Raw genomic sequence first — 14309 nt, forward strand, 5'->3', positions numbered from 1 at the left:
TCGATTTTATTAGCCCATTGATTCAGATTTCTGAATTGTGGACGGAGGAGCTAAAAGAGAGAAAAATTACGTTTCTTCAAGTGTAATATTTTTTGACAACTCCCACTTGGCAGAAAATTTTGGAAAAAATTCTAATTATTACAGAACCGTTTTGTTATCAAGTCGTGTAATATTAATTTATTTGTAAGTATGTATATATTACACTTTTACAGGATTCATCGGCCGATATGATTTTGTAAAATTTGTCATTACATTTTTACAAATAGCTATTAGTTAGGTACTTTTCTTTTATTCTGATCCTCATCAATTCCCAATGATGTATAAGGCAGTGAATTTGATTTAAGGAGTTTTAACTTCATTTTAAATCACATCTAGTCTTTAGGTAGCAATAAGCATAATATATTAAATTAGTGTAAAAAAATATTTAGAGATTCATGTTGGAATCGTGATTATTAGAATCCGTGCTTGGTTCTTGGGAATCAAGCAAGGAATCTCGAGCATGATAGCAAAACTCTTCACCATATAGGCGAATCAACCGCTACCTCAGCATATTTTAATAAAATAAAAATAAAATATGACCCTAAATATAACTAATTGTATTTTTTATTGCCCTCAAACATCGGATTTATCCCCAGAGCGTCATTTATCGAGATGAATGGCACTATAATAATAAATCTCAATAAAAAAAATACTTACAAAACAAAGTCGCTGATCGGTTGTGTTGAAAGCAGGTTTTATTGAAAAAATTTCTGTTATTTTATTTTCAATAAAAAGTTAATTTTTTACGTAAACATTTTCATTTCTCGAATAAACAATGTTGTCTTAAAATTAAGGTGAAAAAAAAAACAAAAAAATATATATGACCCGTATCATAATCCTTAAAATTGTATGGCAACTACTAAGTACAAAAAACCTACCTACCCCGGTTATTCCATGCAACCTTACAAAAACTTTTCAATACTAAAACTCTCTTTAAGCCTCTTTATAAACGAGCGTTTTCCGTTACCATTTTCAATGTGATTTTTTTCAGAATTCCGAATGCATTAATCCCGTAGAAAAACTACTTACAAAATACACAGCCGTATTTTTCCTACGTGTAATATTACGCGATCGGAATTGTTATAGGTACATATGAGATTCATGCATCCAAAATTCCGAAAGCAAAAACCGCTGGTAGAAAACCCTCGTTTGCGGAGAGGCAATATTGTATTATATTGTTATATTGGTAGCCGTGAAGATTGAGGTTATAGGTTTGAAATTGAGGTTATATCAAATTTGACATTTCTTCAAAATGTCTTTTTTAACTCCTTTATCAATTTTTCAACGAATTTTAAGTGCGCCTGAACCGGTACTCAAAGGTTTTCATAGTTTATTTATCATGCATTTTAATGCCACGTAAAGGGATTGCTAGTTATGCACAAATAAAATATTTTTGTTTTACAGAATGTGTCCGAAATGCCAGCAAAAAAGCTAAAGGCAGCACTCAGAATGTTCATACTAAAGTAAGACCGAAACACCGAGGCTGGAAGAGACAAGATGGCCATTACGTTTACGCTGGAACTAAATTAGTAACCCAAAGAACTCTCAGATTTCATCCTGGTTTAAATGTAAGATACATTTGAATTATTGTCAAGACAATGCTTTCTATATCGAATGCAAACATAACTATATTTAAGAAATCCCTAATATCTGTTATTAGTAACATTTTCTCTGTACAAATCAGTATAGGACTATTATTTTTCACTTGGTTTATTCGTTTAGTATTTCTGTTCACGGATAAGGTAAATTGCGTTAATTATTCTTATTGCACATAGATAATTGATTAGAGATTAATGGCAAGAGTAGAAAATTAACATGTGAAGCTGCCAATTATTTTATTGAATTTCATTTATTATATAAAAAGCGATGTTTGATTTGTATATGTGAAGTAAAGAGTAATGTAATAAACTTTAGATATCTGTTATTCTTCACCACGGGTCCAGTTGCGCAAGACCAGGGCTGGAAATATAGCCACCGTCAATATTAATGGGTAAAATGGCTGGACGTCTATTTTTAACAACTTGGGTCGTTTTGAAACCTTTTGTAAACATGCATTATTACCAGGGAGTTAGTATTAACTTAATAAATAGGGTCATGGAACACATATTTGTTTGATTAATCTACTGCAATTTTACCCTGCATTTCAGCAGCCATTACTAGTGTAATTTTTTATGAAAATTGGAGTTATTATCTTCAGGGAGTTAAAGTACTAACATCCCGAGGATGGCCCTTGTTGTGGCGGGTGAAACATTGGGAAGATGAATTAGTTCATGGTTGATTAAAAAATATTTGTTTTATAATTATCTTCCGTTCATACGGCCGCAACCGTGGGGCCATAAAATACCAGGTCATATCAAGCCCACATTTAGGGCGTCGTGATTATTTCTGGAATGTTCCCAAATTTTGTCTGAATCTGGGCTACCAATGCCGTCTGATACAATACAATTAAATAACGTCTTGATACAACACAATTAAATCATTTATCAGCCAGTTACGTGTTTTACCGGCAACAAATGATATTTAAAAATGTCATTAATATCTTACTACTTGAGTGGTTAGCAGTGACTGAGAATCTACATCCAAATCAAATGAACGTTCAACTTTACTACTTTCCCAAAAAGTAGTAAAGTTGAACTTTCTGGCACAGTACTTATTGATGTAGAATTTATAATTTCAGCCCCGGTTGCAACTATGTTTCATTAGTCTTATATTAATGCTTACAATTTCACCAGAGAAGGAATTCCTCTTCATTCTTCAAATGATGTTATTAATATTTATTTTATTTTTAGGTTGGCTTAGGAAAGGATGCAACTCTTTATGCATTGGAAAATGGTAATGTTGTGGTGACTTGCGAAAGGATAGACCCTAATTTAAATAAATATTGGGCAAATAAAACATACAGCGGAAGAGAAAACCAAGTAATTTATAAGAAATACTTCAATATTATAACAGACCCTGAGCATACTAACTTCAAATTAGTTGATCAAATTTAAGCTGTAATCAATAATTCAAAGTGAATCTTAAAATTCGAATTGCAAAAAATGTTTTGTAAACTAGAAGAATTAATGTTATACATACCACATTAGATTTAGAGTAATAAAATGTTTAAAAAATAGTTTATTTATTTTAATTTGTTTGGTTATACTCAAACACTTAATTTAACCTGTGATGGCGATATACTAGATATCCCACTGTATAAAAAAGGATGATTTGTCTGTTGAGAGATCTGAATTATTTGTCATATATTTAATGCATTTCCTTACCGTAGAACGGGGCTACTTGAACTTTGATGTGTTACTTGAGCCCAGTCCAAAAAAAATATTTAGATCGTGGTATTGATCGAAGTATAGTGACAATAAGTGTCACCTGTCAGGGAAACAATGAATCATGTCGATACGTTCATTATTGTAGACTAAATACAGATTTAAATATTTTTTTGTACTGAGCTCAAGTAACACGTCAAAGTTCAAGTAGCCCCGTTCTACGGTACTATACTTTTTACCCTCCAATTTGTTAAGAATTTATCCTGGACATCACTGTAATCTCAAAGCTGGTGTTAGTGTTATCATGGCCTCTGCCTCTGTGATGGATAGGCTGCTCCTGCAGCCAAACTATACCTAGTGGTCCTGTAAAGGACTTTCCAGTGGTCTATGCCTTTCTGCTATAGGCACTAATAAGTCAACCCTACTAGCCCCAATGAAAGCCTTTTCAACCATCCTTGTTGGTACCATAAGGCCAAGTAGTTGGGGAGTAGTGCAGCACACCAGGAAAGTGAAAAGGTGACAAAAATCGAAACACAGTTATCGAAGTTGTTACTTTAACTGTTTATGTCAAACTAGGGGTGCTACAGCAAAAGTCCTTTCATTTTAACGATAATAGTTTGTAATTTTCGCCATTTTCAAGGTCCCAAAAATGACTATCTTATGAACTATCTTATATGTATTTCAAAATTCAAGATTTTAAATTTTATACAAAAAAAAACTGAAAAAATTTTAAATCATTCATGAGCAACCTATGTGATTCCTAAAATATGAAGAAAAAGCTAATAAAAACCCTTTAGTGCATTAGACATCTATGCTTCAATATATCTGCAAAAATCTGTTCCTCCAATATTGAATTAACAGACTTCTAATATATATAGCTTCTCGACAATGATTGGTGGCCAACTAATGACAGGTTGCCGGAGCCAGTTAGCACTATCGCTTTTGACCCTAACTTAAGAGATACGGTTCTATACTGTGTTAAAACATCAAACATAAAATTGAAAACATATTTGTATTGCTCACATTAACCACTTGATGCTCGGGGTCCACGAAAATAGAACAACTAAAAATATCAGATTACATATCTTTTTTTATTTAAAGAGTTTACAAAATTTAAAAGTTGTCCAGTTTAAAAAAACTTATCAGAAGCAATAAAAAAAAAATAAAAAAAAAACAGAACATAAAATAAAAAAAATAAAACAAGCCTAACTTTAAAATAATGATAATTAAATATTAATAATTTAGAAAATATTAAATTATGTAATTTATCAACAAATCCGATAAAAAGCATCAAGTGGCAATTGGCAAGCTCAGTGTTGTTCATGTTAAACAGGAGCAGTGCTCGGGTTGGCGCAATATAACACTATTACAATATTAAGTGGTTAAATCTATTTGGTGATCATCATATAAAAATAAAATAATGAAAACCGTTCATGTTTTTCATTATTTATTTATTCTTTTTTACATTGTTCAATGAAAAGAAATGAGTGTCAAAATCTACTGAGAGTAAAAATAAATTATTTTAAAGTTTCCATAAAATGTACAAAATACAAAAATTATGCATTTTGGAATTTTAAACTTTCGCAAATAGAATATTATGACTCTTCGCACTGAATATTGCTATTGGGTTTCAAGCTGCTGCTAGTAACTCCATGTTGAGTCTTCATGTGTTTAAGTAAATCTCCTCTCTGCCGATAATGCTTATCGCACATTATACAATTGTGGGGCTTTTCGCCCGAGTGCCGCAACATATGCACATTCATGGTGTAAGATCTCCGGAAGGCGCTGCCACAAACCTGGAAATTAAGATTATACATTAAAAAATATATTTCTGAACCTTAACTGCACCCAATGGTACCTAGGGCACTGCATCAACTTAAAGTCGATCCTCAGGTATATGAAGGCATGATTTAGTCCAACACATGTTCTTTGAGTGACATGGGATATGTTATTACCGATAGAGTAATACTACATCAATCTAATGTAGTGATATGAGTGCGGATGAAGACCAGAAGAAGGCATTCAGTGACAAAGAACAATGTAAATATCATTTTTATAGATTTTTAGAATCTAAAGTGTCATTCATAGAAACAAAATCTCAACCAGATGACAATTTTGATAAAATATTCGCTCATACATATTGTCCTCAGTTCACGGTAAAGTATTTTTATTTTACAAGGGAAAGTAAAGTAACAACATTTCAAAAAACAAACATACACTTTACGTATAATATCTTAATGTGGAAAAATATAGGAAGATTAAGTCAAAATAAGTTAGGTTTCTGTAAGCACCTAGCAAATTTCGTGTAAACTTGTCCAAAATATCTACCATTGATAATAAAACTTAAAATGACTTACATTACACACATAGGGTCTGCTATTGGTATGAATCTTACAATGCTGACTGAAAACATTTTTTGTAATGAAAGTTTTGTGACAAGTTTTGCACTCATATGGTCTTAATCCCGAATGTGTCTTCATGTGATTATCACAATCACCCTGCAACAAAAGAAACTGAAGTGTTAACATGAAAAAATATACCACTGAAATATTGAATTAACTCTTTAATTGTTAACTATATGAAGGCGAGGTGGTCGGTACACTACTCCAGGTCTAAGAGAGAAGATAAATATATTTAGTGATGTAACAAAATAATACCTTGATCTTAAAGCTGCGTTTGCATTCAGTACAGCTATATGGCCTCTCATCTCTGTGGACTTTGGTATGTGTTATGAGACCAGATGATTGACTAAAACCTTTACCGCAGAAGTCACATATGTATGGTTTTTCTCCTGCAACAAGAATGCCACAAAACATTAAAAAACAACAAAAAAGGATTCAGGAAAGAATATGATTTTTTATTGTCCCCACAGTAATGTTTTCATTTAAAACTTTGAATGATTTGAAAAAAATGTTAGATGAAATTATGAGGAAAAAAGTTGAATGCAAAATCGTAACTGAATGGGTCAGTACAGGTGAAAAAGTGAATTAACTCACTGCCCTATTAATGCTTGCGTCTGTCAGTGCTCATAATCGGTCATTTCATTTTCAAAACATAAAAAAAAATAGCATGTCAAATTAACTTTTCATTTGATTTCTTAAAACACATCCATCGATTCAGTAGAAAATTTAAATTCAAAACATTAATTGTATAGAGCGCACATATTAGTGATGTTAAAAAATATTTCACTGCCAGCAAGTAAACATCAAATTCTTACATATTTCAAAATGATATTACGTTTCTCATTTTTTATATGTATATGTACTTTCTAAAAAGGGAAAAATACAAAACATCATTCTTTGCCTTTCCTGAAAATTTTCTGTTTTGGATTAACGACTTTGTAAATTCATATTTCATAATTTTGCTATTTTGGCAACTACACGAAAAAGAAAATATTTTCAGTAAAAATTAAAAATATTTTCAGAATTTTGGTCCCTTCAATTTTAAATTGACAAGTTATTATTTCAAACAACTTAATTGACATGTCACAATACCTGTGTGTATCCGGACATGTATGATGAGAGACGCTTCATTATTGAATTCTTTGGGGCAATAACTACATTTCCTCGGAGCAGGTTGCTTCCCGCGACACTGTAATTATAAATAAGTTCTTAAAAATCATTTGTACTTTGCTACAGTAAAAGTGCACACATTAGAATTTTTCAATAATTTAAATAATAATTGAAATTTTCTTCACCGATAATTTTTTTGGTAATAGAAAATAAATTAAATAAAACTTAATAATAAATATTTTTAAAAATTAGCATTTCGAATTCATAAAAACATATCTCATTCACTGCTATTATTATTTGTAAAAAAAAATATTTGTATATTTATAAACTCCTTTTGAAACATCACCATGGATCAATTTACGAAAAAAAAAGTATTTTTTTAAAAATATTTTCTTGAAATTTTCCAATTTGACATTTGAAATATTTTTGTTGTCCCTTTGATTTATAATTAACGAGCCTTTACTGTACAATTTACAAATACTCATAGGTACTCTGCAATAATGATTTAGAAGTAAACGACATCTACTTCGCTCTTATGGACTAGTCATGCAGGGTTTTTTTCCTTTGTGAATTGAATACTCACCGTTATTGGATGACTGTGAGCCCTGTGAGCGTATGCCTCTTTCATTGATGTAAAGGAGAGACCACACGGATCACAATTCAGAGATAATGAACTAGACTTGTGGCGTCCGACGTGAACCATCAGCTTGGCCACAGACTGAAAAGTCTGAAAAATAACATCACAAATATAATACAAAACAAAAACATAATTAAATACAGTTCATAGTAGACCTATTTAAATTGCTTGTTGGAAATATTATGTATGTACATCTTTATATATGTATTACAAATATAATAAAATTAAGCATATGTTGCTTTAAAATGATGTTGAGCGCATCGAAACATGTGTCACAATAAAGAAAAATAAATAGTGTCATTTACCAAATTAAGTAAATCGATTACTAAATCGGTTGATCAAATCAATATAACATTAATGGTGATCCTGCTGGAAATTGAACCTGGTATCTCATGTAACGGTTAGTGACTAACCACTACACCACGGGGAGGATAAAACATGTGAGTTTCAAACCTTTGAACATAGCCGGCAGCAGAAATATTTCTTGCAATCGGGTCTCTCTGGGTAATCATTCTTATTGTGAGAAATGGCGTGCGTTTTGAGTGTTACGTGCAGCATAAATTCTTCATAACTACCAAATTCCACTTTGCAGTATCGGCATGTAAATACAATATGTTTACTGTGTGCAGCAAGCCTGTAATAAAAAATATATATGAAAACCAATCGAGAGAGAGTCAAAATAAACTACAAACTCGTACATCGCTGGAAGAGAGGGGGCTTGAATCTATTGTAGACATGGACTTGAGGGAAGATGTATCAAATCAGTTTTATCATCAATTTATGATGTATCGCAGGAAGCACTATTCTCTCCAATTTCACCTTATTCCAAAGGCTAATGTCATATCCAGCAAAGCTGTTTCAGACTGGATTATTTGCCACACTTAGTTGTTCATTAGCTATGATCAACCAGTTAAAAACAGCTTGAACTCTTTGTTGCAGAAAGAAGATTGTCGACAAAATCTTGTGTACAAGATATAGGCAAACCAGTCAAGGCTGCTAAACTTTTATAGATATTTCTTGGTGATACTCCATTAAAATGTATTAAGGCACATTGTACGAAGAAAATGGTATCTAATATTTGTGAATTGTTTTTTAAATACTAATATGTACTAATAATTATGACATGGTAAGAGTAAGGCATTGTAATTTAATGAACAGCGTGATGGATAGTTAGTTTACATATTTTTGTTACAAAATTCACAATAAAATACCTGTGGTCATCAAGTGAGGACATTTTGATATAAAGCCTGGAACAATACTCGCACTGGTACAGACAGCTGATTGAAATCTCATTTAAATCCTGCTCTTGGGCGGTGTATCCATGGTCTTCAAAAATATGTTCGCTGAGCTAAAAACATAAATGGAGACATATTTTCTTGAATTATAATAATTTTGATTGGTAATATTGAATTTTATTTAAATAAGCTTAAGTGGTTTATCTTTGAAAATAAGAATCAAATTTTAGTACAGTCTGTATCGAACCACGCACCTTCGACTCAACGTCCACGACACTAGCACGAGAACACAACCTAACTCCGAATTAATTCCATAAATATAAACATACAATATAATACAAAGAATGATAAATAAAATAAATTATTATAAATTAAATAAATAAATTATTATAAAACATTTGGAGTCTCAAAATTCTGACAGAAAAATGACTGTATTAATTAATTATTAAATTACAAGAACTGTTAAGGAAAAAATTGGATAAATTACTTTTTTGTATTTTAGTTTACATTTAAGTTACATTGAAATGAATCTAACTTTAAAGGAATCTTTTAAAAGATGAAATATCGACCCTTTTGTGGTAAAATATTATTATTAATAGTTAACAGATTTATTACAATTTATACATATACTTACATATGATCTAGAAAAATTATACACTTTGTAGCAATCCAAGAGTTTAAGATTTTTAAAGATCATGCATATATTAATTAAGTGTTGAATTACTAAAACCAAACGATGTTTACCTAACCAAGCAATAAACGCAAGCCAAGAAAGGGTCGATATGAAGGTATACATATACAATATGAAGATATTCATACATACTTATATGTATATGTATTATTACATGCATATGTGATAAGTATTATGTAATGACATAGTGAAATTTCTTATCTTTCCTGATATAATACCTACTAGTTGTGTGAATATTTATTACCAATATCTGATATTGAAATTCTGATCAAATAAATTTCATCACAATTTTAGATTTTGATAATTAAATTACCTTAAAATAATTATGTACTGTTTTGGCCTGATTATTCATTTACCTGTGGCATATTAGCAAACGCTTCCATACAATGACGACACTCGTGACAGTGCCGTTTTATACCATGCACAGTTTCTTCGTGTACCATTCGTGACCAATGTTTTTCAAACCTCACCCTACACTGGGTACACTTGACGTTCTTCGGATTGGAGGCTTTAACACCAGACAACTTCATTTCCTTGAGGGACTTGGAGGAAAATAGTTTTCTTCTCCGTCTCTCTCCTTGGTGAACAAACACCATATGTCGGTATAGTAGATTTTCATTGGCAAATGTCTAAGACAAAACAAACAAGAGTTAGTATGTATACAATATTTTATAAGTGAGTGGTCAAATATCACTTGGCTGGCAAATCTGCCCGACAGATCCGCGTATGAATGCTGACTGTAAAGTGGAATATCTCAAATACCAGAAATGCTTTATTAAGAAATAATACTCTTGTTACCTTATTACACAGAGCGCACAATCCAGATTTTTCTCCCATATGGAATTTGATGTGGAACTCCAATCTTCGTTTTGTCTTAAACTTTTTATTGCAAAATGTGCACCCAAATACGCATTTTGTATTTTCTTCCTTGATTGGTTGCATATTCAACATATTTGATTTATCGTCTTGAGAAAACTCCTGTAAATATATATTACAATCCTTTATTTATTACATTATCAAAATAAATAAAATAACTACATAAATAACCACAGATTGTAAAAAAAACTAATTTTTTCACTAAATTTATTTTTTTACTTCTACAACACATCTTTTAATGCAATTTGTATTCGAAAATTTATAAATAAAGTTATTAACCATTATGGTAATCAAATCTACAATATTCCACTATTAATCTAAGGAGCAAGACTGGTCACATTACCTTATACAATTGATAATCAGGTTGACACATCATTTAGGTGTAGGTAGGATTTTTTAAACTGATTATTATGTAGATAATAATTCATAGATTTATTTTTTAAACTATAAATTAAATTTTAAAATTTTTAACTGTAAAGCTTTCTAGGCTTATTTATTTTAGCAGTGAGGAGTGTTCTAGCATTGATAATAGAGATAATGCAATATATATTTTTTATGTAGGTGCAGTGAATGCGTATCGTCATAAATTTACAAGGAGTCGCATTTGAAGATACAAATTTGAATTAGAACATCATCTATATGCCACTTAAAATATGTTGTTCTCCTCAGTAGCGTACTGGTTAATGCTTATAGCTTAAGTCCCGGGTTTGATACCCAGGGGGGGTAAAATTAATTCAAGTAATTTTGCAATGTAATATTTATTTAATATCGCATGGACTAATCACTTTGCCTTTACGACATTAACAATCGAGTCAATGCAACACAGTGCTCTATGCACCTTTGGGTGCAAGTTAAAAGAATTTAAAATATCACACTTACTGAAAAGTTATGAAGATTCATGTGCGACAATAACTGTTTTTTATCAAAATGGACCTTGGAGTCACACAACACGCAGATAAATTTCCCTTTCCGAGTGGTATGATTATTAATTGAATGTTTAAAGAGAGCATTCAAATCGGGAGCTGATCCATTGCAGATATTACACATGTACATGGGGGCATTCTCTAACACTAAAGTGCGGTCATCATTACTCTCTTCTTTAGCAACTAAGTTGGTTATGTCCGATTTATTGTCTCTGATCCGACTGGCTGTTTCAACCATTACATGTTCACTGATATCAGAAAAATGATCATCAGACAACGACATGACTCCGCTGTTTAGTTCTGTAATATTATCAGGCAAAACCTCTATGTATATGTGATCATTTTGCTCGATGTTCTTCTCATCTTTTGAGATAGAATCATCGAAAGGCAGTTCGAACATTTCTTTCAGTACATTGTCAGATTCTATCACTGTCTGGTAGAACTCGAAATGTTTTTCCAGACGTTTGTAGCACTGCAAACATATATTTTTAGGCAAAGCATCGTTTGAATAGACTTTTAAAGGGAGGCAAGAGTTAATTTTCTCCGAAATATTTGCAGTTTCGAATATGTTAAACATGCTGTTGAAAGAGTTACTTTCGGAACACAGTCTACAGATACTGAGAATCAAACTGTTCGAGTCATCTCTGAATGCGTTTTTTTCGCTCGTTCTAGAATTTTCATTATGCAGTAAGAACGCTTCGTCCAAGCTGTTTCCGGTATAATTGGTATCTTGCAGAAAGGCAGAAATACTCGTTCCGCAGTCCGCTGAAAGTTCACCATTATACGAAATATCTTTTTTGATGAGAAGAGTCGGAACGGAGGTAACTTTCAATAGCTTTTTATGATTTTTTACAAAACTGTTCGGGGTGAAATGCACAGAGCACACACTGTAGTGTTTGTTTAGCGATTCGGGTATTTGTGTTACCAAATCCCTTCTATTGCACATAAGAAGCCACTGCAAACACCTGCAAAATTAAAAAAACGCCGCTTAAAAAGGATTACAAAAAATCAACACAAAAACAACTTACAAATGATCAGTGTATAAAAATTAAGAGACATCTAAATGTAAACATTGAATAGATTTAGTAGCTCTAATAACCCTTTACAATGAATTTGTACTGTTGAAATTGACAGTAATTTGTCAGTATTTAAAGGCAAGTTTTCATCATATTGAAATATTTAGTGAAATTCTCACTTCCCCTCTAATTTTTATATAATTTAAAATATATTTTACTGTTTTAGAGAAAAACTATATTTTCTGTTAATTCTAGTAAGTAAAATAAAATACAATAAATTTTCCCCTGATTTGTAAAATATAGTGAATATAACACATAAAATGCCTGTTTTTAAGTTTAAAACATTGCTATATTTGCTGTGATAATTAATTATATTTTTTGATAAATGTTTAATACAAACCTGTTTGCATTGAGAGGAAAGGGAAAAAATGACACTCCGGGAGAATCACTTTTTGTATTGAGACATCCATGTACAGCGCATGTCTTTGTATTTAGGACTTCCTGCAAATTTGTTTAACGAAAAAGATGGAATAAATATTTTATGAAGAAAATAAAAATTAAGTTGCGAGTTGCACATCATTCTTATTGAAATTCTTTAAGAAAAAAAAATTGTTAAGAAATAAATTGTTATTCATATTTATTTCTTATTCTTCATCTCTATCAGCACCAGATGGTGCATAAAACATCGCATTGGGTTGACAGTTGGTAGAAGCATTCCACGCCATAGAGACCACAACAGCAAAGGCTACTGCCAAGTTTAGTGAAATTACTTAACCCTTGGTAAACACATGATACATATTATTAGAATTCATTTATTGATTAAAAATAAAATAACTGAGTGGGAATTTTTTTCATTTAGTTAATGATTATATACATACCTAAATTTACTATAATCATGTTATTGTTTTATAATACAAAATACAGTAAAATATCCCAGATATTTTGGGAAATAAATCGATATAAAATCGGCTTATACTGACGAAAAACTTACTACATATACGAATTACGAGAAACAACATTTATCTATTCAATATAATTACTTAAATCATAAATAAACATTTTTTCCAGCTCAATAAAAAAATAATGCTAAAAGGTTAGATGTCAGATGAAAAATCGAAATGATTTATTTCACTCACTTCTTTAGTGAATACAATTTTTAGAATGCTTAAAAACTAAAGGAAAAAATTATAAACAATAATGCATAGTCTACAGACCTTTGAGATATTCATTATAAGATTTACTTTTATTATCAATCCATGTCACAATTGCTTGTCAACTGTTTACCATAGACTAGACAAGTCGCCATTTTCTCTATTTTCAATGAACGGCGAGACCTGTGGCATTCCAAAGCTGTGACAAGGATTGTGCATGGTAAGTAAGTCCTAAATGCACATTTACATATAGGTGGAAACAAAAGTACAAGTTTTATTTAACCATAATTTTAACCCGTCAAAGTTTATCGACATAAGAGAAAAAAATCCCTACACAGCTGTCATTTGCGTGGATTTTTATGTTTTTCATAAAACCTTTGTTTTAATGATTTACCGTACTACATTTGTAAATAAAACTCATTAGTGATAAGACTGATAAGTGACCATGAATGATAAATCAGGGTTTCAAGAATATTATTGCCCTATAAAGATATATGCGTAATTACATAATATGCTATAAAAGAATATTTATTTTTGGTTCACGGCAGTTTTGATCAATTTCAAGAGCGGAAATGTAATAGTATTTTTGCAGCTGCGGGCAAATTAAAAATGGTTTGGCCTCAGCGTGCAGCGGTACAAAGATGATATTTTTTGTTAACCCAGTTATTGCATAAAGCATCACATTAGAATGATGTGGTGTTAACTCGATTGTTAATTATACATATTATATGGAAAGGGCAGAGCAATCAATCTCGCCCTCTAGACTTATAAAATAATAATAACTATCTGCTAATAATAATTGATTTTAAAATATATTAAAAGAGACCAGAGAGAAAATTATAAATGAACCGAATTATTATTTGTTTGCACATCGTTTGTGTTTATCAGCTCTTTTTCAAATATGTGTAGGGTAGTAATAAGTGCATTTGAATAAAAATACTTTTATTTTATACTTATGTGTATATA

The 14309-nt window shown here is 31.1% G+C and overlaps 2 protein-coding genes across 2 annotated transcripts; one reads left to right on the forward strand and one right to left on the reverse strand.

Annotated features, from left to right (window-relative positions):
• Positions 1-1211: 1211 nt before the first annotated feature.
• On the forward strand, positions 1212-3154 carry mRpL27 (mitochondrial ribosomal protein L27). The gene is made up of 3 exons (XM_088259261.1): positions 1212-1358; positions 1444-1607; positions 2829-3154. The coding sequence occupies exons 1-3, from the start codon at positions 1292-1294 to the stop codon at positions 3030-3032; spliced, it is 435 nt and encodes a 144-aa protein (XP_088115387.1). The 5' UTR covers positions 1212-1291; the 3' UTR covers positions 3033-3154.
• Positions 3155-4732: 1578 nt separating this feature from the next.
• Positions 4733-13484, reverse strand: LOC148309915 (uncharacterized). The gene is made up of 12 exons (XM_088259260.1): positions 13407-13484; positions 12593-12693; positions 11133-12141; positions 10176-10355; positions 9734-10006; positions 8663-8799; positions 7905-8085; positions 7398-7541; positions 6797-6893; positions 5960-6093; positions 5660-5800; positions 4733-5098 (listed from the first exon to the last, which is right to left on the reverse strand). Exons 1-12 carry the CDS (start codon positions 13419-13421, stop codon positions 4898-4900), a joined length of 2613 nt encoding a protein of 870 aa, XP_088115386.1. The 5' UTR covers positions 13422-13484; the 3' UTR covers positions 4733-4897.
• Between the last annotated feature and the right edge of the window lie 825 nt (positions 13485-14309).

Source organism: Brachycentrus maculatus, unplaced genomic scaffold, assembly GCF_059751285.1.
Source record: "Brachycentrus maculatus isolate JH-2025_06_01 unplaced genomic scaffold, ASM5975128v1 h1tg000115l, whole genome shotgun sequence".
Lineage (NCBI taxonomy): Eukaryota > Metazoa > Arthropoda > Insecta > Trichoptera > Brachycentridae > Brachycentrus > Brachycentrus maculatus.

Coding starts and splice junctions, on each gene's coding strand:
- LOC148309915 (XM_088259260.1), bottom strand. Junction 12,142..12,592: donor TTTCCTCTCAATGCAAACAG/GTTTGTATTAAA, acceptor TTAATTTTGCAG/GTGTTTGCAGTGGCTTCTTA. Junction 10,356..11,132: donor TGAATCTTCATAACTTTTCA/GTAAGTGTGATA, acceptor ATATATTTACAG/GAGTTTTCTCAAGACGATAA.
- mRpL27 (XM_088259261.1), top strand. CDS start 1,292: ATGTCTTTTTTAACTCCTTTATCAATTTTTCAACGAATTTTAAGTGCG. Junction 1,359..1,443: donor GCCTGAACCGGTACTCAAAG/GTTTTCATAGTT, acceptor TTTGTTTTACAG/AATGTGTCCGAAATGCCAGC. Junction 1,608..2,828: donor GATTTCATCCTGGTTTAAAT/GTAAGATACATT, acceptor TTTTATTTTTAG/GTTGGCTTAGGAAAGGATGC.